Below are 25,251 nucleotides of genomic sequence, written 5' to 3'. Positions count from 1 at the left end.
GGCTTCTCTGACACATGAAAAGAGCTAGCTTTAGCTTAGAGAAAAAACAAGAGTACCCCAAAAATCTGCACACTCGTTAGTAATAAAAACATTCTCAAAAAAAAAAAAAGCCCTCTTGGTCTTTTCTGTTTCTAATTTTGATACTTTGGGATACAAAATAATTCCACTTTCTTCTTAACTTGAAAAAAAGGTAGAGTATAAGCACAATAATAAATTGCAAAAGATACCTGACCTCTCCAGGAGACCACCAGTAGAAGCCAGGAGAGGTAAATCCAGGCACTCTTTATCTATCACGCAGATGTAGGGTTGGCAGATCATATGAATTTTTTCAAAAGACCCAGAGATGCACATATTTATGTGAAGTCTCACAAGTTTAGTGTCAGCAACTCACTCAAAAATATTTTGCCACAGTGTGAGACAAACATGTCTTAGTAGTATGCTTGCTCTGTTGGTCCAGACTTTGCAAACAGTGAACAAGATTCTCCCCTGAAGTCCCTTCCAGTTCTATATTCCAGAACTCCACTTTCTATTAAGTAATGTCTCTGAGGAGGTCTCCAACCTCCCGATAAAAATTCACCAGACTCTGGCTGCTAAAACTGTTAACGTAAAGGACTCAATCACTCACTCACATTGAAAAACTTGAAATATACTGACACTTGAAAATTGAGAACCCATTCAGGGTGTTTTCAAGTCTTTCAATAACCATGATGGAAGCAGAGTGCCTTGTGCAGCACCTTTAATCAAAGACCCTGCCAAAAGTGATGACGAACATTATTAAACTATACTACAGAGCCAAGTTATGCTTCTGGTGACCCCAACCCAAAAAGGATTTCAGAAAGTACAAGTAGAGCATTTAAATCTAATGAGAATATGTTCTCTGGAAAGAACATGGCTTCTGGTACTAGCTTTGTCACTAACTTACTCTCTGACTTGGGCAAGTCCAGTTACCTTACTGGCTCCTCAGTTTTCTCACCTATAAAATAAAGGGGGTTGAATCCCAGGCTCCAAGTCCTTCCAGCACTGAAATTCTAGTATTTGTTTCATTTGCATTCTCTCAACAGCTTGTGAATTATTTTATTAAATGTAATTAATTTTTCCCAAGTTTAACCTATGGCTTTCCTAGCTATATTTTAAGTTTAAGGATGATAACTATGCTTATGCTTCTTTATATCTCCTAAGTTGCTGGCAAGCTGCTTTATGCAGAGCAGACACAGTATTAGTTGAAATGAATTTATGCAAACTGATTTTAAAATATTTACAAGCCTACCAAGACAAAGCTCCTGCCTTAATCTTTGTCGTATCTTCTGCTTCTCTACAACTAATGGTATTATTTAGAGTAGCTAAACAAATAACTTTTAAACTGTTGGCAGTTTCTAGTTTTCCAATTAACTTACAGAGCACTCCTTCACAAGATCTATTACAAAACCTACTAGAGCTAGCCAACCTTAATGAATTACAGCAACCTTAGGTTTTTCCAGGAGGGATCATGCTTAGTGGAACTAAATAAAAAGTTAAACTGTAGTTATTCAGTCTTCATTACCTTATAAATAGCAATCCTGGCTATTACGCAAAAGTTCGCTATAAATTCAGAAAGGGGTAGAGATGTAGGCGTACGACTAGCAATCTTTATGATAGAAAGAGGAATGAAGAAGCAATGAGCAGAAAATAAAAGGATAGTTCCATCAGAACCAAGGAGGCTGATTGTTGGCAAACTGCCTCATTGGTGAGAAGAGCTTACATACCTTCTCTAAAGACATTAAATGTTCATTTACAACAGAATGGCCACATCATTCTTAAAACCTGTCCAATCCAAGGCTTTAGAATATCCTTACCATGCTACTCCGTGCCATTTTTTTTTTTACCAGCAAGGTTACATTGATGCAATGTTAGGATGATTCATTTAAATGCAAATCAGGAAATTTTAAAATTAAAAGTACCCACAGTAATGGTTAACTGTCACATTGCACAAGATATAGGATTGTGGATTCCTCAATGCAGTAACAGGGAAGCCAAGTTGCATCTGCATTAAACAGAGTTATTAACACGATGTTGGAATCTCAACTCTCCAATCTTCCAGTAAGTGTCAAAAAAAAAAAAAAAAAACCCCACAAGGTAACCCTTATAATTAAGACTCACTCTGACATATGCCAATTTTACTAAATTCCCTCCCACCAAGCCTGTCACTTTCTTCTCAAATGTAAACAGGATGGGAATAGAGGCAGAAGGAAGAAGAAGGGATAAGAAAATAAGAGGTATGAAAACACAGGGGTGCCTTAGTGGCTCAGTGGGTTAAGCATCCCAAGTCTTGGTTTCAGCTAAGTAAATAAACTTTATAAATTAAATAACTAACTAAATAAATAAACAAACAAACAAACAAACAAATAAATAGGGGCACGTGCCTGGCTCAGTCAGTTAAGCAAGCAACTCTTGATTTCAGCTCAGGTCAAGATTTCATGGTGAGTTCAAGCCCCTCAAGGGGCTCTGCACTGCTGATGGTGCAGAGCCTGCTTTGGGATCCTCTCTCTCCCTCTCTCTCTCTGCCTCTCCCCTGCTCACTTTGTCTCTCTCTCATAAATGTAAAAATTAATGACTAAATAACTAACTAAATAAATAAATAAGAGCCAAAACATCATCAGAGTAAAAAGTCTCCCAGGGTGCTTGGGTGGCTCAGTCGGTGGGACTTCCGACTTCAGCTCAGGTCACGATCTCATGGTCTGTGAGGTCAAGCCCCAGGTGGGGGGGGGGCTCTGTGCTGACAGCTCAGAGCCTAGGGTCTGCTTCGGATTCTGTGTGTGTGTCTCTCTCTCTGCCCCTCCCCTGCGTGCATGCTCACTCGCTCTCTCAAAAATAAAAGTTAAAAAAAATTTTTTTTTAATTAAAAAAAAGAGTAAAAAGTCTCCCATCTACTGCATTACATTAAACAATGATTTCTATGTGATCATCATACCCAAATACATTTTAAACTTTTTTTTTTAACTTTATTTATTTTTGGGACAGAGAGAGACAGAGCATGAACGGGGGAGGGGCAGAGAGAGAGGGAGACACAGAATCGGAAACAGGCTCCAGGCTCTGAGCCATCAGCCCAGAGCCCGACGCGGGGCTCGAACTCCCGGACCGCGAGATGGTGACCTGGCTGAAGTCAGACGCTCAACCGACTGTGCCACCCAGGCGCCCCCCAAATACATTTTATATCAGGCACTTAAATGGCACATAGTAGAAGCTGTCCCTTTCCTTTCAGGTATACAAATCTATGAGAAAAAGGACACTTGGCTAGATATTTATTAATTTTTAACGATTTTGATGATAATGATTATTTTATAAAAATTATAATCGGGACGCCTGGGTGGCGCAGTCGGTTAAGTGTCCGACTTCAGCCAGGTCACGATCTCGAGGTCCGTGAGTTCGAGCCCCGCGTCGGGCTCTGGGCTGATGGCTCAGAGCCTGGAGCCTGCTTCCGATTCTGTGTCTCCCTCTCTCTCTGCCCCTCCCCCGTTCATGCTCTGTCTCTCTCTGTCTCAAAAATAAAAAACAAATAAAAAAAAATTTAAAAAAACGTTAAAAAAATTATAATTATTTTTGTAATAAAACTTTTAATCACTTATTATGTTCCTTTTCTTGTTTTCTTGAGAGCACCAAAAACAGTAAGGAAACACAAGAACAGCTGAATGAAAACACTGTCATTCCACAATCATCAGGAGACACAATGATTAGCAAAAGCACTAAGCAAAGGATAAAAGGTAAAACTAAAAAAACAATATTCAGTCAACCATTCAGCAACTCCAACAGCACATATTTGAGTTCTTTCTCCATGTATGCACTATTCCTAACAGCATGGTACAAAACCAAAAAACCCTGCCTTCATGAAACAACATTATAGTAATAGGATAAATAAGTAAACTAGACTATATTAGTGTTAGGAAGAAAATTAACCAGGACAATGGTAATGGAATTAGATGGGGTCCTTCAAGGGCCTTTCTATCTTGATAACTTTTTAAATGAAATTTGAAAGTCAAGGGAAGAGTCAGGCAAGTAAGTTTCTGGGGGAAAAGCGTTCAGGCTGAGGTAACAAAGTACATCTCCTGGGACTTAGAGAAAGAGAAGGCCTATGTGTCTGGAACACACAACAAGAAAACACATAAGATCAAGGGAAGGAAAAAACAAAAAGCTCCAAAGCTGCTGAAGTGAGTGTTTATACAGTATGAACTGAATATCTCTATTCCTGTATTCACCTTCTACCCCATATGGCTGAGACCATGAACAACAGAAGAGTGTTCCTCAGAAAGCTTCACTAAGCCACTGTAACAGACAACTGATTATAGACGCACAGGAAGTCCCTGTTTTCATAAGAAACTGGAATGACTCTGGTCAAAAAAGCAAGTAAGATGAAACCAGCATCTGGACTCACACAAAAGAAATGAGAGACAAAAGGGAAAAGAGGTTTTTGTTTTAGAACAATGAGACTAAAAGGCAGAGAAATTTTTCACACAGCTGAGAAGCCCACAGGAAGAGGACTGTGCTCTTGGAGAGCCAGGAGAAAAGATGCCTGAACTTGGAATGAGTCTAGGAAGTTACCCAGACTGAATGTGAAAATAAGAATTGTCTCTAATACTGATGAAACTAATTTTGTCATTAGTGATAATCTATTTTGCCATTCACTGACCATTTACCACATCTTAGGATCCTGCTACGTGCAAGGGACAAAAAGACTAATTAGAAATCCCTTTTAGGGGCACCTGGGTGGCTCAGTTGGTTAAGCTTCTTTGGTTCAGGTCATGATCTCAGGGTTTGTGAGTTTGGGCCCCATATTCAGCTCTGTGCTGCTAGCTCAGAGCCTTGAGCCTGCTTCAAATTCTGTCTCCCTCTCTCTCTGCCCCTCCCCTGCTCACGCTCCATGTGTCTCCCTCTCTCTCAAAAATAAATAAACATTAAAAAAAAAAATTAAAAAGGGGCACCTGGGTGGCTCAGTTGGTTAAGTGGCCAACTCAGCTCAGGTCATGATCTCAAGGTTTGTGAGTCTGAGCCCCACATCAGGCTCTCTGCTGTCAGCACAGAACCTGCTTCGGATCCTATGTCTTCCTTTCTCTCTGCCCCTCCCCTGCTTGTTCTCTCTCCCTCTCAAAAATAAATAAACATTAAAATTTTTTTTTTCTTAAAGAATTCCCTATCAGATCATCACAGCAATTAATTATTAAGTACTGTGAGGACCAGGGGCAGGCCTCCTCCAAATGGGCCACTTTGGCATGAACATTTTGAGTTAAAAGCAATCAAAACCCAGCAGATTCAGTAAAAGCTCTCTACCTCCCCCTCAACTGCCTGCTTGTATTAGGAAGACAGCTATTAACAAATTATCTTTACCTAAGAAAATTATCTACTAATAGGGCAACCTTTGTTTTCCAAATGTCTCCTTTCACCTTCCTTCTAATGGTCTTTCTCTCCTTCATATCCTTAGGCCCCTATCTTTCTCCTTAGCTCATATAAGCATTTTGTTGCCTGTCTTTGGAATTTCCACGTTTGCTTAGATTCCCCTTGCATACACTTTTTTTTTATTATTTTATTTTTAAGTAATCTCTACACCCAACATGGGGCTTGAACTCACAAACCCGGTATCAAGAGTTGCATGGTCTTCCAACTGAGCCACCCAGGTGCCCCACCTTACGTGCATTATTAAATTCGATTTTCTCCTATTAATCAGTCTAATCTATTTGGTTCTTAGTCCAGCTAGAAGGATCTTAAGGGTAAAGGAAATTCTTCCTCCCCAACAGTACAAAAGGAAATAGGGATCTTTACAAGGGAGAAATCTGGCAGATGCTAATTAATCACGTGTTTAAACTTGGCATCACCACCAGAACAATGTGACAATTGTTGAGATGCCCTCAGAAAGATACATCATCACATACATAGTACTGCCAAAAATTAAAACAATCAGACCAATCCAAACCGTAGAGCATCTACAAAACGGGCCTAAACTCTTCCAAAGTGCCAATTTGACGAGGGAGACAGAAATACTTTACAGAGACATGACAACTAAATGCAGTATGTGACCTTTTATTGATTCCTGCATTAAAAAAAAAAAAAAAACCATAAAAAACATAAAAAACATCACTGGGACAACTGTTTGAATTTAATAGGACTATGGACTATACCATGAGATCAGTAAGTACTTCTGGGAATCTTACTAAAAGGCAAATTGTGATTTAGTAGGTCTAGGGTAGGATGTAAGAGTCTGCATTTCTCCCAAGTTCCTAAGTTCCCAGGGAGAACCAACAAGATTTTTGGACCTCTCTTTAAATGGAATTATGTTACTATATCAATGTAAAATTTCTCCTGTGACATAGAATTTCTCATGTGATACTGTAGTTAGGTAAAGGCAGTGTCTTATTCTTAGGAATTATATGCTGAAGAATTTAAGGGTGAAGTTCCCTGGTATCAACAGTTCACTATCAAATGCCTCAAAAAAAACTTATATAAAGCAACTGAGCAAACATGAAAAATGCTAACAACTGGTGAATCTAAGTGAATTGATGAATCAAGTGCTCACTCTATTACTTTCAACTTTTCTATACAGTTGAAGATTTTCAAAAAAAAAAAAAAAGAAAAAAAGGTGGGGGAAAGAGCTGAGTCTAGACAGGAAAATAGTTACAATACAACAGAAAATAGTTGTAATACATCAGTGTACAAGAGGAATATCCAGGAGGGAGTCCCCAAAAGGTCAGGGAGTCCTCACTGAGGATCTCTTGTAGGAGGGGAGGGGGGGAAGGATACTGTTTCAGGCTATAAGAGGAGACAATGGCAACAAAGAACCTTGACGACTTCCAAGAACAAACATGAGTGAAAAATAGAAGATAAATATTTAAATGACAAAAAATAAGGTTTGAAGATAAGCAAAGAAATCAAAGGCATTAGAGGTTTGGTCTTTATCTTTCCCAATTTAAAAATACTTTGGGCCCTGAGCACCTGGCTGGCTCAGTCAGAAGAGCACGTAGATTCTTGATCTCAGGGTTTTGAGTTCAAGCCCCACACTGGGCGTAGAGATTACTTAAACATATTTAAAATATATATTTTTTAATTATATATATTTATTTAATATATACACATATATATTTTTTAAATACACTGGACCCATTCTATTCTTATAGTTTATTATACTACTTAAGAAACCCTAAAACCAACCCCTCCACCCATCCACCCTCCAAAAAACAAAGAAGCAAACTCCACCTTTTCACAGCTACCACAGTGAATGTCAGAAGTGGCCAGAGCAACATTTCTCCAATCTAAAGGACTTTTCCCAACAAGCAACTGAAGAGCTAAGTTATTCAAACTCCATAGGCCACAAGCCAAGCTTTTTCCTCCAAATCTTCTCCCTCTTTGGCTTTCTCCATTTCTGCTGACCAAAGATGCACCCAACCAGCTACCCTAGAAGGAGACTCTAGGCCTCTCATCCTCTTCCCTACCCCTCCTCTGTACATCAGTAAATACCTGACTCTACTAACCCTTCCTATCTCTGGGCTCTGGCCTACATTCTGGTTTAAAATATCTAGAAGTCTTCTCATTTCCAATCATTATCCAGACAGCCTAATTTATCATTATCATAGAATCCACTCCTCAAAGGCTGAGGGACTACTTCCCCACCACAAACAGGGTGAAACCCAAACTCCTGTAAACAAACCTGACTGCAACTAGCCTAAAAGACTAGTCACCTACATCCACTCCGTGAAATTCTTCTCCAATGCACATTCATGTCTCCAGGCCTTTATAAAAGCCCTTTCCTCTGCCCAAAGCATCTTTCCAGACTTTTCCATCTTCCTTCAAGACTCACACAAATGTCCTCTGCTCCCACAGAAAGAACTGTTGCCTCTTTTCTGGGTTCCCCCAGCACTTCACAAGTATCTCTATTATAGTACTTGCCACACAGCACTGTCAGTGCATCTGTCTCCCAGGAAACTGGGAACTCCCCTTTCAACACAGGGCCCATGGCTTTTTTGAGCATGATAACTTTCACCTAGTAACAATCTATAAATGATTAATACCTGCCTTGACTGTTTTAGGTTTCATCTAGCAACATTAGCACTTGTGGAAAGAAATAAGAAATGTCTCTTCTTACAGATTAGCAAAAGTAAGTATAGACTGCTATAGCAAGACTAATAATCCCATTAGTTTGTAAACTTCTTGAGGTTAGCAAAGGTGACTTACACATTCTTAACATCTCCCAGCATGTGCTTTGAAAGGCAGACTTATTGTATTTAATTGAACCCTTCCCACTGAAGTAGAGATAAAGCAAACTAAATGCTGCCTCTGACCCTGACTCAATAAAGATACCTAGAAAACATTATGTCTTTCACTGGTCTTAATGACCCCAAAGAAGCTTAAATTTCTCTCAAGTATTGCCATTTCCCTGGTTTTCCCTCCTCCTCCCAAGAGATCAAGCTCACATTTCACTTAGCCACTTCTCTGCAAAATGACAGGTTTCTAAAGATACACTTCAAAGTCAGACTACAGCTTTTCTAAGAATATGATGACCCTTAGGTCCAAGGAAGCAAGAAAATGATAAAAGATGACTGTAAGAAACCTTTACCAATTCAGAGATCCCCACAAACAGAAAACCCCATGAACACTGACTTACCCTTTCAGCTTCTGCCTTATTCACTGCACTATCATTTTTCACAAACCATGATTAAGAGTCTAGATTAATATTGAAATATTTAACATAATGAAATATTCATCATACCATGAGAGAATAGTTAACAATGCATCTTTGCTTGCAAAGAAAAGCATGTATCAAAGCTGCATAGGGTAAACAGACTATTAGCAAAGGCTCCTATCCTTCATGTCACTTGAAATGGGCCACACTGAATGCATTTCCTGAGTTATGATAGCACTTTCAGTTTTCAGAACAGTCTGCAGTTCTACCTGGTTAATAAACCAGTAGAGGATTATGTAACCTAATAATTAAACAGGCTTCCAATTCACATCTTCAATTCATGTCAAATATTAACAAAAACAAAACAAAACAAAAATGATACAATAAAACATTTTGAAAATGTAAATGATGGTCCACTTATTTATGACAATATTTAATAATGAAATCTCAGAATAAGAAAATGAGGGAAATCCACAGCTCAATACAGTTAAATGCAATGGCCAAAATTAAACAATCCAGGATAGAACTAGTCTTTAAATTAGCAATTAAGGAATAAGACCAGTTATTTAACACTGAGATTAAACTGGATCAAATTATTCATTACAGGGGCACCTAGGTGGCTCAGTCAGTAAATGGAGGAGCATGCTTGGGATTCTCTTTCCTCTCTCTGCTCCTCCCCCGCTTGCATGCACCCACACACGCTCTCTCAAAATAAATATTTTTTAAAAATAATAAATTATTCATTACAGTATTTTAAGGCAAATGATAGTTTGTTTCTTCTCTAAAGCCCTGGAAGTCTCTTTTAAAAAAACTTTACAGCTTAAAATTGTAACAACTTCCACAGTGTAATTCCTGCTCTTCTACTATAATTGGAACATGGGACAGACGACAAAAATTTTTAAGTATATTTACTTTATTTTTGAGACACAGTAAGAGTGCAAGGGGGAGGGGAAGGGTCAGAGAGAAAGAAAAACAGAGATAAAGAGGCAGAGAGAATTCCAAACAGGCTCCGCTCTGTCAGCATGGAGCCTGACTTGGGGCTGTATTCCAAGTACCATGAGATCATGACCTGAACCCAAATCAAGAGTCCAATGCTTAACCCAGTGAGCCACCCAGGCGCCCCCAGCTGACAACAAATTTTAAAACCCAGGGCACCTGGGCAGCTCAGCTGGTTAAGCATCTTTTTTTTTTTTTTTCCCAAGTTTATTTATTTATTTTGAAGAGAGAGAGAGAGAGAACAAGCACGAGTGGGGTTGAGGCAGAGAGAAGGAGAGAAAATTCCAAGTGGGCTCTACACTTGTCAGCACAGACACAGGGCTCAAACCCACGAAGAACCATGAGATCATGACCTGGGCCAAGATCAAGAGTCAGACTCTTAACCAACTGAGCCACCCAGGCGCACCAAGCATCCAACTCTGGATCCTGGCTCAGGTCATGATCTCAGTTTGTGACAGCACATCGGGCTCTGTGCTGACAAAGCCTGCTTGGTATTCCACCTCTCCCTCTCTGCCCTTCCCCTGCTTGTGAGTGCGCTCTCTCTCTCTTCTTCCTCTCAAAATACATAAATAAACATTAAAAAAACAAATTCAAATTAAAAAAAAATTTTTTTAAACCAAATCACACTATTCATGTAATACTTGTTCCAAATGACCAATCTATATTACAAACATTTAAAATAACGCTCAAGGGGCGCCTGGGTGGCTCAGTCAGTTGAGCGGCCGACTGCTGCTCAGGTCATGATCTCACAGCACGTGAGTTCGAGCCCCAGGTCGGGCTCTGTGCTGACGGCTTGGAGCCTGGAGTCTGCTTCGGATTCTGTGTCTCCCTCGCTCTCTGCCCCTAACCCACTCGCATTCTGTCTCTGTCTCTCTCAAAAATAAATAAACATTAAAAAAAAATTTTTTTTTAAGGAACACTCAAAGCTGCCTTTCAAATCATATTTACATTATATGCATTACTCCAAACTTGAGCCACTGAAAAAGCACAAATTAAATCACTATTCAAAAACTGGGGTTGATAGATGACAGTCCATCAACAAGTAAACAGAAATCATGTTAATTTCAAGCTCCATTAGAAATGGGGCTAGGGGCACACTGTCACATAGAGAAGTTTGATAGCTATGAAAAAAACTAAAGAAGAAAATAATGAACATTTAGCGGCTCCAACAGAGAAAGAGCAATGTTCAAGTTTTATTTTGAAGCATGGTTATTTCTGCACATTTTGAACTTTCAATAACGCATAAATTTAGTATAGTGCTCTTGCAAGTGAGCAAACAGCATGAGACAGGGCAAGTCAAGCTAGACTGTCCACTTCCCCACACTGTTCAGCACGTTCAAGCCAGCCCACCAAGTGAAGGGCTGAGCTGATCAACACACTGTACAAACACCCTTAAGGTCTGGAAGCTAGCACACTCACATCTGGGCAAATTTTAGGAACTGTTGTTCCATGAAGTGCTCACAGATGCCTGATGTATTTAACTTTTTTTCTTAAAAGAAAATAGAAGGTACTAATATGCCTTAAATCCTCCAGGGGCACCTGGAGCATCTGACTCATGAGTTTCTGACTCATAATTTCGGCTCAGGTCATGATCTCTCACAGTTCCTGAGATTGAGCATGTCAAGTCCTGTCTCTGCACTGACAGAAGTGTGGGGAGCCTGCTTGGGATTCTCTCTCTCCCTCACTGTCTGTCCCTCCCCCACTCATACTCACACACATGCTCTCTCTTTCTCTCAAAGTTAGTAAACATTAAAAAAAAAAAAAGACTTAAATCTGCTAACATGAACATTATAATGAAAATTCTTGAATACTTTTACTTTTTTTTTTTTAAATGTTTATTTATTTTTGAGACAGAGACAGAGCATGAACGGGGGAGGGTCAGAGAGAGAGGGAGACACAGAATCGGAAACAGGCTCCAGGCTCTGAGCTGCCAGCAGAGAGCCCGACACGGGGCTCGAACTCACGGACTGCGAGATAATGACCTGAGCCGAAGTCGGACGCTTAACCGACTGAGCCACCCAGCGCCCCAGAATACTTTTACTTTTAAGGGTGTGGCTTCACAGTCACTCATGAGGAAAAAATGATTTGGGCTGAGGAAGTAATCAAACTTGAAAAAAACCTATTTTTACCTATTGTATCACTTTTCATATGCACTAAAATTCACTCTGTTATACTATTCCTTGAGTTTTAACAAACTCAAACAGTTGTGTAATCACTTCAACAATCAAATCACAGGAAAGTTAAATGGATTCATTTGATTTTCACAACAGCACATACATACAACTAAACCACAGAATAATACAAAATATTGTTAGCTTCAAGAGCTATTTTGACATCAGCTTAACACAAAGCTACAGTAATCGAAACAGTGTGGTACTGGCATAAAGACAGACATATAGACCAACAGAACAGACAGTCCAGAAAGAAATGACATTTACAGTCAAATTTGACATTTACTGTCAAATGATTTTTGACAAAAGTGTCAAAATCAGTCAATGAGGAAAAGACAGTCTTTTCAACAAATGGTCTTGAGTAAACTTGCGTAACCACATGCAAATGAATGATGTTGGACCATTACCTAACATCATAAAGAAAAATAAACTCAAAATGAATCAAAGACCTAAATGTAGGAGCTAAAACCATAAAACTTACAAGAAAACACAGGGTAAAAGTTTCATGACACTGGATTTGGCAATGACTTCCTGCATATGGCACCAAAGACACAGGTAACAAAAGAAAAAAACTAGATAAATTGAACTTCATCAAAATGAAAACTTTTGTGTATCAACGGACACTATTACCAGAATCAAAAGGCAACCCAGAGAATGGAAGAAAGTATTTTCAAGTCATATGTGATAAGGGATTAATACTCAGAAAATAGAGAAAACTCCTAAAACTAAAAACCAAACAACAACCCAATGATGTGCAAAGGATTTGAATAGACATTTCTCCAGAGATATAGGGATGTCTAAAAAACACATGAAAGATATTCAACATCACCAATCATTAGGAAATGCAAATCAAAACTACAATGAGGGCATGTGGGTCGCTTGGTTAAGCATCCGAACTCGGCTCAAGTCATGATCTCACAGTTTGTTAAGTTAGAGCCCCGCTTCAGGCTCTGTGCTGACAGCTCAGAGCCTGGAGCCTGGTTTGGATTCTGTGTCTCCCTCTCTCTCTGCCCCTCCCTTGCTGATGTTCTTTCTCTCAAAAATAAATAAACGTTAAAAAATAAAAATAAAAATAAACTACAATGTAATACCACCTCAAATTCATTAGGATGGCTACCATAAAAAAAAGAAAAAAAGAAAATATCAAGTATTGGCAAAGAAATAGAGAAATTAGAGCCCTTGGGCACTGCTGGTAGGAATGTAAAGTGGTAAGTTTGACAGTTCCTCAAAAAATTAAAAATAAATGTACCCTATAATCCAGCAATTCCACTTCTGGGTATATCCAAAAGTGAAAGCAGGGTCTCCAAGAGATATTTGTACATTCATGTTCATAGCAGCATTCACAGTAGCTAAAATATGGAAGTAATCATTCATCAAGAAATGAATGAATAAGCATAATGTGGTGTGTGTACATATACATACATATGATAAAATATTATTCAGCCTTAAAAAGGAAGGAAATTTTCATATGCTACCACATGAATGAATCTTGAGGATATTATGTTAATAAGTAAAACAAGACATACAGACATAGTATATGTTAATAAGTGAGTTAGTTAATAAGTAAATAGTTAATAAGTAAAACAAGACATAAAGACAAATGCTACATGATTCTTTTATGAAGTACCAAGAGCAGTCAAAGAGACAAAGTAGAATAGTGGCTGCTAGAAACTGGAGTAAGAAAGAAATGGGGAGTTCATAATGTTGTTTAATAAAAATGGGGAGTTGTTTTACTTTCACAAGATAAAAAGATTTCTAGAAATGTATGGCGGTAAGGTTGCACTGCAACATAAATAATTAATGTCACAGAACTGTAGGCTTAAAACTAGGTAAGAGTAAATTTTAGGGACAAATGGGTGGCTCAGTCAGTTAAGCATCCAACTCTTGATTTTAGCTCAGGATTCTGAGATTGAGTCCTGCATGGGGCTCCCCACTTGGCATGGAGCCTGCTTGAGATTTTGTCTCTCCCTCGGCCCTCCCCCACGCTAGCGCTCTTACACACACGTGCACACAATCTCTATCTCTCTAAAAAAACACAAAAGGGCACCTGGGTGGCTCAATCCGTTGAGCGACCAACTCTTGACTTCAGCTCAGGTCACAAATGAGCCCACATCAGTCTCTCTCTCCCCTGTCAGCACACAGCCTGCCTGGGATTCTCGCTCTCAAAATAAATATTTAAACTAAATCATTAATCAATGGTAGCAAATTTTATTGAATTTTTTAATGTTTACTTTTGAGAGAGACAGAGTGAGAGCCAGGGGAGGGGTAGAGAGAGAGGAAGAAGACACAAAATCCAAAGCAAGCTCCAGGCTCTGAGCTGTCAGCACAGAGCCCAACACAGGGCTCTAACTCACTGCGACATCAAGACCTGAGCCAAGGTCGGATGCTTAATCGACTGAGCCAACCAGGCACCCCATTGATAGTAAATTTTATGTTTATTTCACCACAATAAAAATTTTAAGAGGAAAAAAAAGGAAATTCTGACACATGCTACAACATGAATGAACCTTAAAAACATTGTATCAATAAGTGAAATAAGTCAGACACAAAAGGACAAATATTGTATGGTTCCACTTTTATATGAAGTACCTAAAATAGGCAAATTCATAGAGACAGTAAGTAGAAAGAGAGGTTATCAGAGGCTGGGTAGAGGAGAGGATGGGAAGTCACTGTCAAATACATACAAAGTTTCTGTTTCGGATGACAAAAAAGTTCTGAAAATAGATAGTGATGATGGTTGCACATCATAAATGTATTTAAGGCCATTGAAGTATACACTTAACAACTATTAAAATGGGAAGTTTTATCTTATGTATGTTTAACTATAATTAAAAAAATATTTTAAGAGTAGCAAACCTTTTCTAAGTTAACCTCAAGAAATAATCAAAGATGGGGAGAAGATTGAGCTACACTAACACGGCTCTACAAGCAAACTAAATGTCTAATAGGGCTGATCAAAAAGAACCTACAAAATGGAATAGTAGGCCATCATTAATATGCTATATCGGTACTGTGCAATTAATCATATATCATCAGTTCTAAAGCATACATATTTCACATTTTTAAGCCTCTAACATCTGGATGGGTCTTACAATTGATGTCATTGTCTAGTATATTTGGTGGTGTTTCCTTTTTCAAAGGGATACATAAAATAAAGGTTAATCTTATCCTACTAATAGGGGAAATGTTCAAATTACGACAAATGAACAGTACATTACAAAAGAAGACAAAGTAAAAACTAATTTTTATAAAAGTTATTGTCAATATACATACCCAAAAACAAAGATAGAGGATGTACACCAAAACGTTACCAGTGTCTATCTTTAGGTGCTATGAGCTTTATTACAAAAAACTTTTTTAATAAGGGGCACGTGGGTGGCTCAGCCAGTTAAGCATCCAACTTCAACTTAGGTCATGATCTCGTGGTCCATGAGTTCAAGCCCAGCTTCGGGCTCTGTGCTGACAGCTCAGAGCCTGGAGCCTGCTTTGACTGGCTGTCTCCCTCTCTCTCTGCCCCTCCCTCACTCATGCTCTGTCTCTGTTTCTCAAAAATGAATAAACATTAAAAAAAATTTTTTTTTTAAACTTTAATAAACTGGATGTAAAACCATGCCTCCACCCCTTGGCACAATCCTATATATAGTATATGTATACCTACTATAACTAATTCAGTATTTGTTGAAGAGTATCTGCTATGGGTTTATAAATGAATCAGGGGCGCCTGGGTGGCTCAGTCGGTTAAGCATCCGTCTTCAACCATCTTCGGCTCAGGTCATGAGCTTGATTCTATGCTGACAGCTCAGAGCCTGGAGCCTCCTTTGCATTTTGCATCTCCCTTTCTCTGCCCCTCCCCCGCTCATACTGTCTCATTGTCTCTCTCTCTCTCTCAAAAGTAAATAAACATTAAAAAAATTTTTTAATTAAAAAAAATGAGTCAGGTATCATAGGAGTCAAAGATTCAGAAGGATGTAATTACCCTGAAGGAGCTCGGCATCTACCAAAAGATTTTAAGGTCTAGAAGAGTCTTAAGGAAGGTAAACCTGCAATTTAATGCTATTTAAGTACTGAACTAGCTCACTAGTTTTACTTGCAAGACAACCCACTTAATATGAATAAAAACATTTCCTGTTCAGGAATTAAATTTTATCATTTTATCACATTAGAAGTTTAAATAAATATACTTCATAAATTCTCTTATTCATTACACAGATAGCAAAGTTCAAACTCTAAGCTCTCCAGCTGGGACTTAAAAGATTAAAAACTCCTAAGGCAGGCTAGGTAGCTCAGCTGGTTGAGTGTCCAACTCCTGATTTCTCAGGTCCTGATCTCATGGTTCCTGACTTCAAAGCCCTGCATCCAGCTCTGCACTGGCAGCACACAGCCTAATTGTGATTCTCTCTTCCTTTCTCTCTGCCCCTCCCGTGCTTTCTCTCTCAAAATAAATAAATAAATAAATAAATAAATAAATAAATAAATAAATAAATAAATAAAAATTAAAAACAAAACAAAACAAAACTCCTCCCTGGGGCACCTGGGTGGCTCAGGTCATGATCTCACCATTCACAGCTCAGAGCCTGGAGCCTGCTTTGGATTCTGTCTCCCTCTCTCTCTGCCCCTCCTGTGCTCACACACTGTCTAACGCCTAAAAACACGTTATCATCCTAATTCATGAGGCAGACATAATCAATGACAAATCACCAATAGCAGGAAACACCCCACCCTACACATAAATCTTGAGTGTTCGTTATGACCATTTAAAAATTACATTAAAAAAAATTTTTCCCTACTTTCTCCTTGTTCACCATGTGCTCACTGTGCTGAAGGGTAAAGCAGCTACAATAGTAACTTAGTTCCTTCCCTCAAGATGTCCACAGTGTAGTTGAGGGGAGAAAAAAAGCATAAAAAGCTCCATGCTATGGGATTTGGCAATGATTTACATATGACACCAAAAGCACAAACAACAAAAGAAAAACCAGGTAAGCTGACCTTGATCAAAATGTAAAAGTTTCATGAATCAAAGGACATTATCAGCCCATAAACTTAGATAAAATATTTACAAATCATATACTGAAAAGTAATAAATATCCAGAATGTACACCCACTATTGGATATTTACCCAGAGAATATGAAAACACTAATTCAAAAAGATACATGCATCCTTATGTTTATTGCAATATTATTTACAATAGCCAAATTATGGAAGCAGCCCAAGTGCCCATCGATTGATGAATGGATGAAGTAGATGTGGGGTGTGTGTTATAACACACACACACACACACACACACACACACACACACACACACACACAATGGAATATTACTCGGCCATAAAAAAGAATGAAATCTTGCCATTTGCTACATGGATGGATCCAGAAAATATAATGCTAAGTGAAATGAATCAGAGAAAGACAAATACCATATGATTTGACTCATATGTACAATTTAACAAAACAAAGAAAAAAAAGACACAACCAAAAAACAGACACTTAACTATAAATGATGGCTACCAGACGGGAGGTGGGTGGGGGTGAGTGAAATAGGTGAATTAAGGATACACTTATTATGATGAGCATTAAGTAATGCACAGAATTGTTGAATCACTACACCATATACTTGAAACTGTAACACTGTATGTTAACTATGCTGGAATTTTTTTAAAATCCAGAACACATAAAAAACTCCTATAACTCAAAAGGGGGGTAGGGAGCTAACAACCCAATTAAAACTCTTGCACAGAGATTTCCTCAAAGAAAATATACAAATGGATCATAAGCACATGAAAAGATGCTCAACATCACTTATCAGAGAAATGCAAATCAAAACTGCAAAGAAATATCACCTCACTTCCATTAGGATGGCTATTAAGAAAGAAAGAAAGAAAGAAAGAAAGAAAGAAAGAAAGAAAGAAAGAAAGAAAGAAAGAAAAAGAAAAGAAAGAAAGGCGCCTGGGTGGCTCAATGGGTTATCGACATTTTTTAATTTATTTTTTTTTAATTTACATCCAAATTAGTTAGCATATAGTGCAACAATGATTTCAGGAGTAGATTCCTTAATGCCCCTTACCCATTTAGCCCACCCCCCCAAAATCCCTCCAGTAACCATCTGTTTGTTCTCCATATTTGAAGAGTCTCTTATGTTTTGTTTCTCTCCGTTTTTATATTATTTTTGTTTCCCTTCCCTTATGTTCATTTGTTTTATCCCTTAAAGTCGTCATATGTGTGAAGTCATATGATATTTGCCTTTCTCTAATTTCACTTAGCGTAATACCCTCTAGTTCCATCCACGTAGTTGCAAATGGCAAGATGTCATTCTTTTTGATTGCCGAGTAATACTCCACTGTGTGTGTGTGTATACACACACACCATATCTTCCTTATTCATTCATCCATTGATGGACATTGGGCTCTTTCCATACTTTGGCTGTTGTTGATAGTGCTGCTATAAAATTGGGGTGCATGTATCCCTTCAAAACAGAACACCTGTATCCCTTCGATAAATACCTAGTAGTGCAACTAGCTGGGTCGTAGGGTAGTTCTATTTTTAATGTTTTGAGGAACTTCCTCCAGAGTGGCTTCCCCAGCTTGCATTCCCACCAGCAATGCAAAAGACATCCTCTGATTCCGCATCCTCGCCAACATCTGTTGTTGCCTGAGTTGTTAATGTTAGCCAGCCTGACAGGTGTAAGGTGGTATCTCACTGTGGTTTTGAAGCACTGACTCTTGATTTTGGCTCATGTCATTATCTCATAGTTCTTGAGATGAAGCCCCGCCACAGGCTCCCCGCTGACAGGGCAGAGCCTGCTTGGAGTTCTCTCTCTCCTTCCTATGCTCTCTGTTGCTCCCCAGCTCGCGTGCACATGCGCTCACTCTGTCTCTCTCTCATTAATAATAAAATTTTTAAAAAGAAAGAAAATAACAAGTGTTGGTGAAGATGTGTTATTAACAGCCAAAAAGTGCTAGCAACCGAAATATCCATCAACAGATGAAGAGATAATGGAGTATCATTCTGCCTAAAAAAGAAATTCTGACACATGCTACAACACAGGTGAACCCTGAAGGTATTATGCTAAGTAAAATAAACCAGTCACAAAAGAACAAAGACTGTAGTATTCCACCTACGAGAGGTGCCTACAGTAATCAAATTCAAGAGAAGAAAAGTACAATGGTGGTTGTCAGGGGACTGAAGAGAGGCAAAATGGGGAGTTACTGTTTAATGAATATGAAGTTTCAGTTTGGGAAAATGAAAAAAATTGCAGATATGGACCGCGGTGGTAAGTTCACAAAAACGTGAATATACTCAACGCCACCAGTATACATAAAAATAATTAAACAGTACATTTTGTTACATATATTTAACCACCAAAAAACACACACAAAAAAAAATACCAAAAAACAGGATAGTGAAAATGTCATAATCAGGGGCAAATTTTAGATTTCTCATCAATTAAAGATCATTTCAGCCATGATGAAAAATGTCTCAATGGTAAAACATGTTAATAAGCCTTCATAAATGGATGGCATTTGTGTCAGAGAAGGATGAGGCACTCTAGTATGAACGGCTGGCAGGTGCAGAGGACACATACGTCTACTGTAAGTAGAAAATTAATTTGAATTTACAGTAGAAAATAAATTTGAACAAGTTAAGTTAGGGCCAGAATTCAGAAGCCCTTGAATGCCAACCAGAGTCTGACCAGTTCAACAAGGCGATAGTAGTAAGTTTCTCAAATGAATGTGAGTTCTGCTTAGGTATAAAGACTGAAAAGCTGGAGGGGAAGACAGGAAGACACTCAACTAACTATGGCAAACACTAATTAACACTATGACACTCAACTAACTATGGCAACTATAATGTTCCCAAATATCAGATTAAAAACTGAAATGAGCACAGAGACAGGTAGTGACTTCAAACTGACAAGAAGGGATTTCCAGAGTACTGGCTGGTAATTTACTGTTTCTTGGTCTGGATAGTGGATGTGATGGTCTTCGCTCAACTACTTCAATAATCAGGTACTCTTATGATTTGAGCACTCTTCTACATGTATATCATAGTTTTAAGTTTTGTCAAAAATAAAAGCCTAGACCTCACTTCTAAGAAACCCCCAGCTGGGAGGAAGGCATACATAAAAATATTTACCAAACAGTATAAAAGATGCAACCACAGAATATGTACAAATGACCCAAGAAGCACTGAGTTCTAAGAGAAAACCAGAGGCAGTGACATCTAAGGTGGGTTTTAAAGAGTAAATGAGTTTGTCAGATGGATGAAAAAGAGAACAGTGCTCCAGGCAAAGGAAAAATTATGAAAAAGGCACCAAAACAAACAATAATAGAACAATTTATCCAGAGAACAAGTAGTTTTGATAGTTCAAAGATAAGATAATCTAAACTACGGTGGAAATAGAGAAAACAGAAAAAAGTAATTAATGTAAGATGAACAATGGATGGAGAAGATTTCATCTCTGATTAGATACGGGTAGAAAAGGAAGAAGAATGGAATGGAGATGGTTTTCAGTTTGCCATAATCAGACTACTGCCTCATCCATCACAATTCCACCCACAAGCTAGACTCCAAGCTGAGAAGCCACTTTTTCCTCCTTCATTCAACAAGTATCTAATTTGCCCTCCAGGCAAGGTACCAAGTCAAATGCTAAGGTTATCAAGGGGCTCAGAAGCCCACTTCCTGGAGGAAAAAGCAAGCAGGGACATCAGTAATAAGGTACAATACAATGCAGGACACCTCCTGGTGAGAAGGTTTGCTACCAGAACAGAAAGGGCTAATTTGAGTCATGAGATATGACTAAAAGCTCATCGTGAAAGGGACAAAATACAATGGGAGCAGGGGTATCATTGAGGAAACAGTTACAGATGAGCTTACACCCCTACATCCAATCCATATTTAAGTCCTGTCTCATTTCCCCAAAATACAGCTCCCTTTATCCCCACCACCGCATTCCCACCATCTTCCTTGCTTAACTCCCTATTTTCATTTGTACACAAGGCTTTGAAGCACAAGCAGGAGTGCTCTTCCTTTAAAAAATCAGATCATGAAAGGCGCCTGGGTGGCTCAGTGGGTTGAGCCTTGGACTTCTGCTCGGGTCACAATCTCGCCACTCATGGCTTCGGCCTATGCTGGGCTCCGCACTGACAGTGTGGAGCCTGCTTGGGATTCTCTCTCCTTCCCGCTCTCTGCCCCTCCCCCACTCACACTTCCCTCTCTCTCCCTCTCTCAAAAATAAATAAGTGAACCTCGGGGCGCTTGGGTGGCTCAGTCGGTTGGGCGTCCTACTTTGGCTCAGATCATGATCTCACAGTTCATGAGTTTAAGCCCCGCGTCAGGCTCCATGCTTACAGGGCTCCAGGCTGACATCACGGACAGAGCCTAGAGCTTGCTTTGGATTCTCTGTCTCCCTCTCGCTCAGCCCCTCTCTACTCGTACTCTGCCTCTCCCTCAAAAATAAACATTAAAAAAAATTTTTAAGTAAATAAATGAATAAACTTTAAAAAAAAAACAAAAAAACAAAAAAACCAGATCATAAAACTCCCCACAATAGCTGCTTACAGCTCTTAGCATAAAATTCAAACATGTGACCTGGCATTCTGCAATCTCATGTGAGGCCTTCTCCCCACCCCAAAAGTTTTCTTTTTTTTTTTTTTTTTTTTTTTAACGTTTTTATTTTTGGGACAGAGAGAGACAGAGCATGAACGGGGGAGGGGCAGAGAGAGAGGGAGACACAGAATCCGAAACAGGCTCCAGGCTCTGAGCCATCAGCCCAGAGCCCGACGCGGGGCTTGAACTCACGGACCGCGAGATTGTGACCTGGCTGAAGTCGGACACTTAACCGACTGCGCCACCCAGGCGCCCCAAAAGTTTTCAAGATATACAGGTCTTCTCTTAGGTCTCAAGCCACATGAAGTTCATTCCTATCTCAGGACCTTCAACACAAGCAGAGGACCGTGTTCCCTTGTCCAGATCTTCACCAGCACTACACACCACCACCCGCAACAACCAGTCTGTCCGTCATGTCTCAGGCTATTACTTTCTCAAAAAAAATTCCAGGACCCTACCAGTTACTGTTGATCTCCACATGTGGTTTAGGTTTCCAGAAAAGTGTCTCATTCTGGGCATGCTGAGGCTGAGAAGCCCCTAGGACACTCAGCTCTCTGGTGTACAGGTGACCATGTAGGTCAGGTGAGACATCCACGATAAGAAGAGAAGCTTGGACTTTAGTATCTAAGTTTGAAGACAGGGAGACTGTGAGAAGAGATTCTCACCGTGGAAAAGGCACCCCTGATCTCTCAATCACTGTCTGGAATGAAATGTTGATGATGGGAATGAAGGTGATGCCACGTCAATGGTGTGAAAAACTGAGACATGTTTGATAGAATCTCGGGCATGAGTAGACTGAAAAAAAAAAAAAAAACACACAACTGAAAAGAGCCAAAAATTTCAGGAAAACCAGAAGAGTTATGTCACAATTCCACAAACTCCTCTTCTCTTTTATGTTTCCTCCACTGACAAAACCCTACTTATGTTTCATCCAGTTCAAATGCCATTCTCTTCCAGAAGCCTTTCTGGACTTCTCCAAACAAAACTTATTAGCCCCCTCTCCATGCGTCCGCAAGTTTCTTTTATCGTTAGTAGTGTATAAAATTTGACCCATCCACAAGTACTGTTAGGGTCTGCCCTACACTACATCTAGGCTATATACCTTCCCTACATTACACCGTCAGCTCTTGGGGGGGCACAGACGACATCTTAAATCATCTGTGGGTCTGAAAGAAAAGTGGATAAAACAGTTATTTTTTAAAAGTTAAGAAGGATAAATAACTGGCGAGAGGCTATCGGTAATTTCTCCACTTTTAACATCTTATGAAACAAAGTAACAATTAAATTTGTATAAATTATTTTAATTTATTTAATTAACAACAGTAATTTAACTTACATTTTCTTAAAGTAACATATATCTGTAGTGTCCTTTAAAAAGTCAGTGCCAAAAAAAAAAAAAATATCCTCTCATGGAAATGCTTATCCTGTGGCAACAATACAATGATGTAACCGTTTCCTTCAACATATATACGATATGCCCTAAGTTTATTTGGAGACTTACCATATCTTAACATAATCTTCTAAACTGTAGATTCTGTACAAAACAAACACCAAAAAAATGTTAGAGAGGCAGGAGGACATGAGGGTGTCTGCCAATCCTGGTTTGAGCCAACTGCCGCCTGCATTGTTGGGAAGCCATTCCTGCCAAGCCAGGGTCAGGCATTCGGTCCACATTTGTTCCAACAAGTGCTTCACACACGCACACTCCTTTAAAAGTCCACAAGAAAGACTCCAACGCCACCCGTGAATACCAGAACTAACCAGAGGGAAGTACGTCCTATTAACCAGCACGAATAGACTGAGTAATTGCACAACAAAGGTTAACTTGGTACACGCCAAAAGTCCACTCGGGTGTGGCGCACCTTCCCAGCCAGACCCAGTCCGAGAAAGACAGCACTGCACTCTCACATTCGCCCCGGCCGCGCGTGCGGGAGCTCGGGCTCCGCAATCCTCACGTCCACCCGCCAGCCAAGTTTCGGAGGCGGGGGAGGAGGGTGCGACCACGGAAACCACAAACCACAATCACTTCACAGGAAAGCTCAACTCTCCGCCACTCCCGTACCGGAAACAGCGCGCAGCCTCCGCTCCACAAGGAAGGCGGCCGAGGGGGTCGGGCGCGCGCGCCGAGTCGGCCGCGACAAAGTTTAGAAACCGGGAGAAACTTTCCCGGGAGGAAACGGCGCGTCCGCGCGGGGGCTGCAGCTCGCTCCGCTCCAGCCACTGCGGCCCCTCAACTTCCCCAGCGCCAGGAAGAGGCGGCCCCGCCCGCTCGCCCCTCCAGGGCGCAGGCCGGGGGCCCCGCAAGAGAAACCGGTCGGGCGCCGCACCGCAGCCCTTCAGAAGCCCGATTCAGGGCAGCGTCGCGGAGAAGACCGTGGCCGGCCCGCCCACAAGAGGAGCCCCTCAGCCCGGGTGCGGAGCCCGCGTCCGCCTGAAGAGTTACCTGCGGCGAGTGGGCGAGCGCAGGAAGAATTCCCGAGGCCCGAAGCCGACGGCCGCCGCTTTGTCTCCCTCCAGTCCGGCTCCGAAGAGGAAAAGGGCAGCGCGGCGCCCCCGCCCCCCGCCCGCGGCCCCGGCCCCGCCCGCCCTTCCCGGCACCTCCCTCCGGCGCGCTCTTCCCGGCGCCTCCCGCCGTCGCCCCGCTTTCCAGGCCCTCGCTTTGGGGGTGAGGTCCCGACGGAGAGACGTTGGCGACGCCGAGGCGGGACCCCCAGGAGGACCTCTTGCTCTCCGCCCTTTACCCCTGAGTTACTTCATCCCAAGGCCCCAGTGGGCTTTCGGGCCGGGAGTGACACCCATCCCCGCTCCGAGAAGTAAGTAGGAGGAGCGGTGACTCCTGGAACAGCCCGCGAGCGGGGGAGGGCAGGTGAGTCACCGCTCGGCGCACAGGTGAGTCTCCCGGCGCTGCCCGCGCTGGCCCCACCCCCCAGCCGGTGGCTCAGGGACTGGGCGCGGCGACGCAGTCCTGTGGACGCTCCTCTGAGGAGTGCCACAGGTGCTCCCGACTAACAGTCTTCCAGAAAAGTAGTCTAGGCCCACTCACTGATTTTACGGAAGGAAACTGGCCTCACAGCTTGAGGCGGAGTGGAACTAGAATCCGACTCCAGGGACCTTATAATGTGAGGTGGAAGGCCTCCTTGAAATCACCTAACTCATCCCCTCACTTGACAGATCCGGAAGCCAAGATCCCTCCGGTTGAAGGACAAGGAACATGTCACAGCAGGAACCCCTCTTGTGATCGCCCCCTGCACACACAGACACACACTTGATGGACCTGGCTTTTATCCCTACCCCTCAAGCCATTTAGGGAATGTTTATCCCCACCCTTCCTTATCTTCCTGGTGAATGCTCTAAAATAACTTCAAAACAAACAAAACAAAAAACAAACAAAACAATTACATATTCACTGTCAGCCTGATTTAAAAAAAAAAAAAAACCTAAAGGTTTCAACTCCTTCATCCTGGGGTGATGAACAAGGTAGATTTCAGTATTGGCCTAGAAATCCAAAATACCCACTGCAATCTTGGTGCTGAGCACTGAGTAGGGTACTAGGGAGACTGCCCACAACATGTTTACCCTTTACTACTCACATCTCCTTCTCCCCCAGGGAATACAAACTCCTGGAAAACAAAACCTGTATTTCCTCCAACACCCCAGCTCAATGCTCATCCCCTAGATAGTGCCAAGTTAACATCTACAGGTGAATGTGCCCACGGTAATTCAAAGCACTCTGGGTTTCTGCTAGGTAAGAGATGTGGCCAAGGCACAATAGAGGACCATGAAGGGAGAGAACAAACTTCAAAGAGAAAGAGAGACCTTAACAAGCCATTCTTGCCCCAATA

General features: G+C 40.8%; 2 protein-coding genes across 4 annotated transcripts in view; one reads left to right on the top strand and one right to left on the bottom strand.

The window, feature by feature from the left end:
- The window catches only part of CTNNA1 (catenin alpha 1), a 176,890-nt gene extending 153,277 nt beyond the window's left edge, over window positions 1-23,613 (bottom strand). Inside the window, exon 1 of the mRNA XM_011282359.4 lies at window positions 23,472-23,613. The gene's annotated coding sequence lies outside the window, so the exon portion shown is untranslated. The remainder of the gene's footprint in view (window positions 1-23,471) is intronic.
- Window positions 1-25,251, top strand: part of LOC123386014 (serine/arginine repetitive matrix protein 1-like) — a 45,309-nt gene that overhangs the window by 6,510 nt on the left and 13,548 nt on the right. The window contains exon 2 of one of the 3 annotated variants that reach the window (XM_045059673.1): window positions 23,853-24,222. In XM_045059673.1, coding sequence (XP_044915608.1) covers window positions 23,853-24,222 — 370 coding nt within the window. Of the gene's footprint in view, window positions 1-23,852; window positions 24,299-25,251 lie in introns of those variants that run through there. The other 2 variants (XR_006599396.1, XR_006599395.1) reach the window with 2 other exon arrangements.

This window comes from Felis catus, chromosome A1, assembly GCF_018350175.1.
Source record: "Felis catus isolate Fca126 chromosome A1, F.catus_Fca126_mat1.0, whole genome shotgun sequence".
NCBI lineage: Eukaryota > Metazoa > Chordata > Mammalia > Carnivora > Felidae > Felis > Felis catus.
Note: the sequence above shows the minus strand (reverse complement) of the source record. Positions and strands in the feature narration are given on the sequence as shown.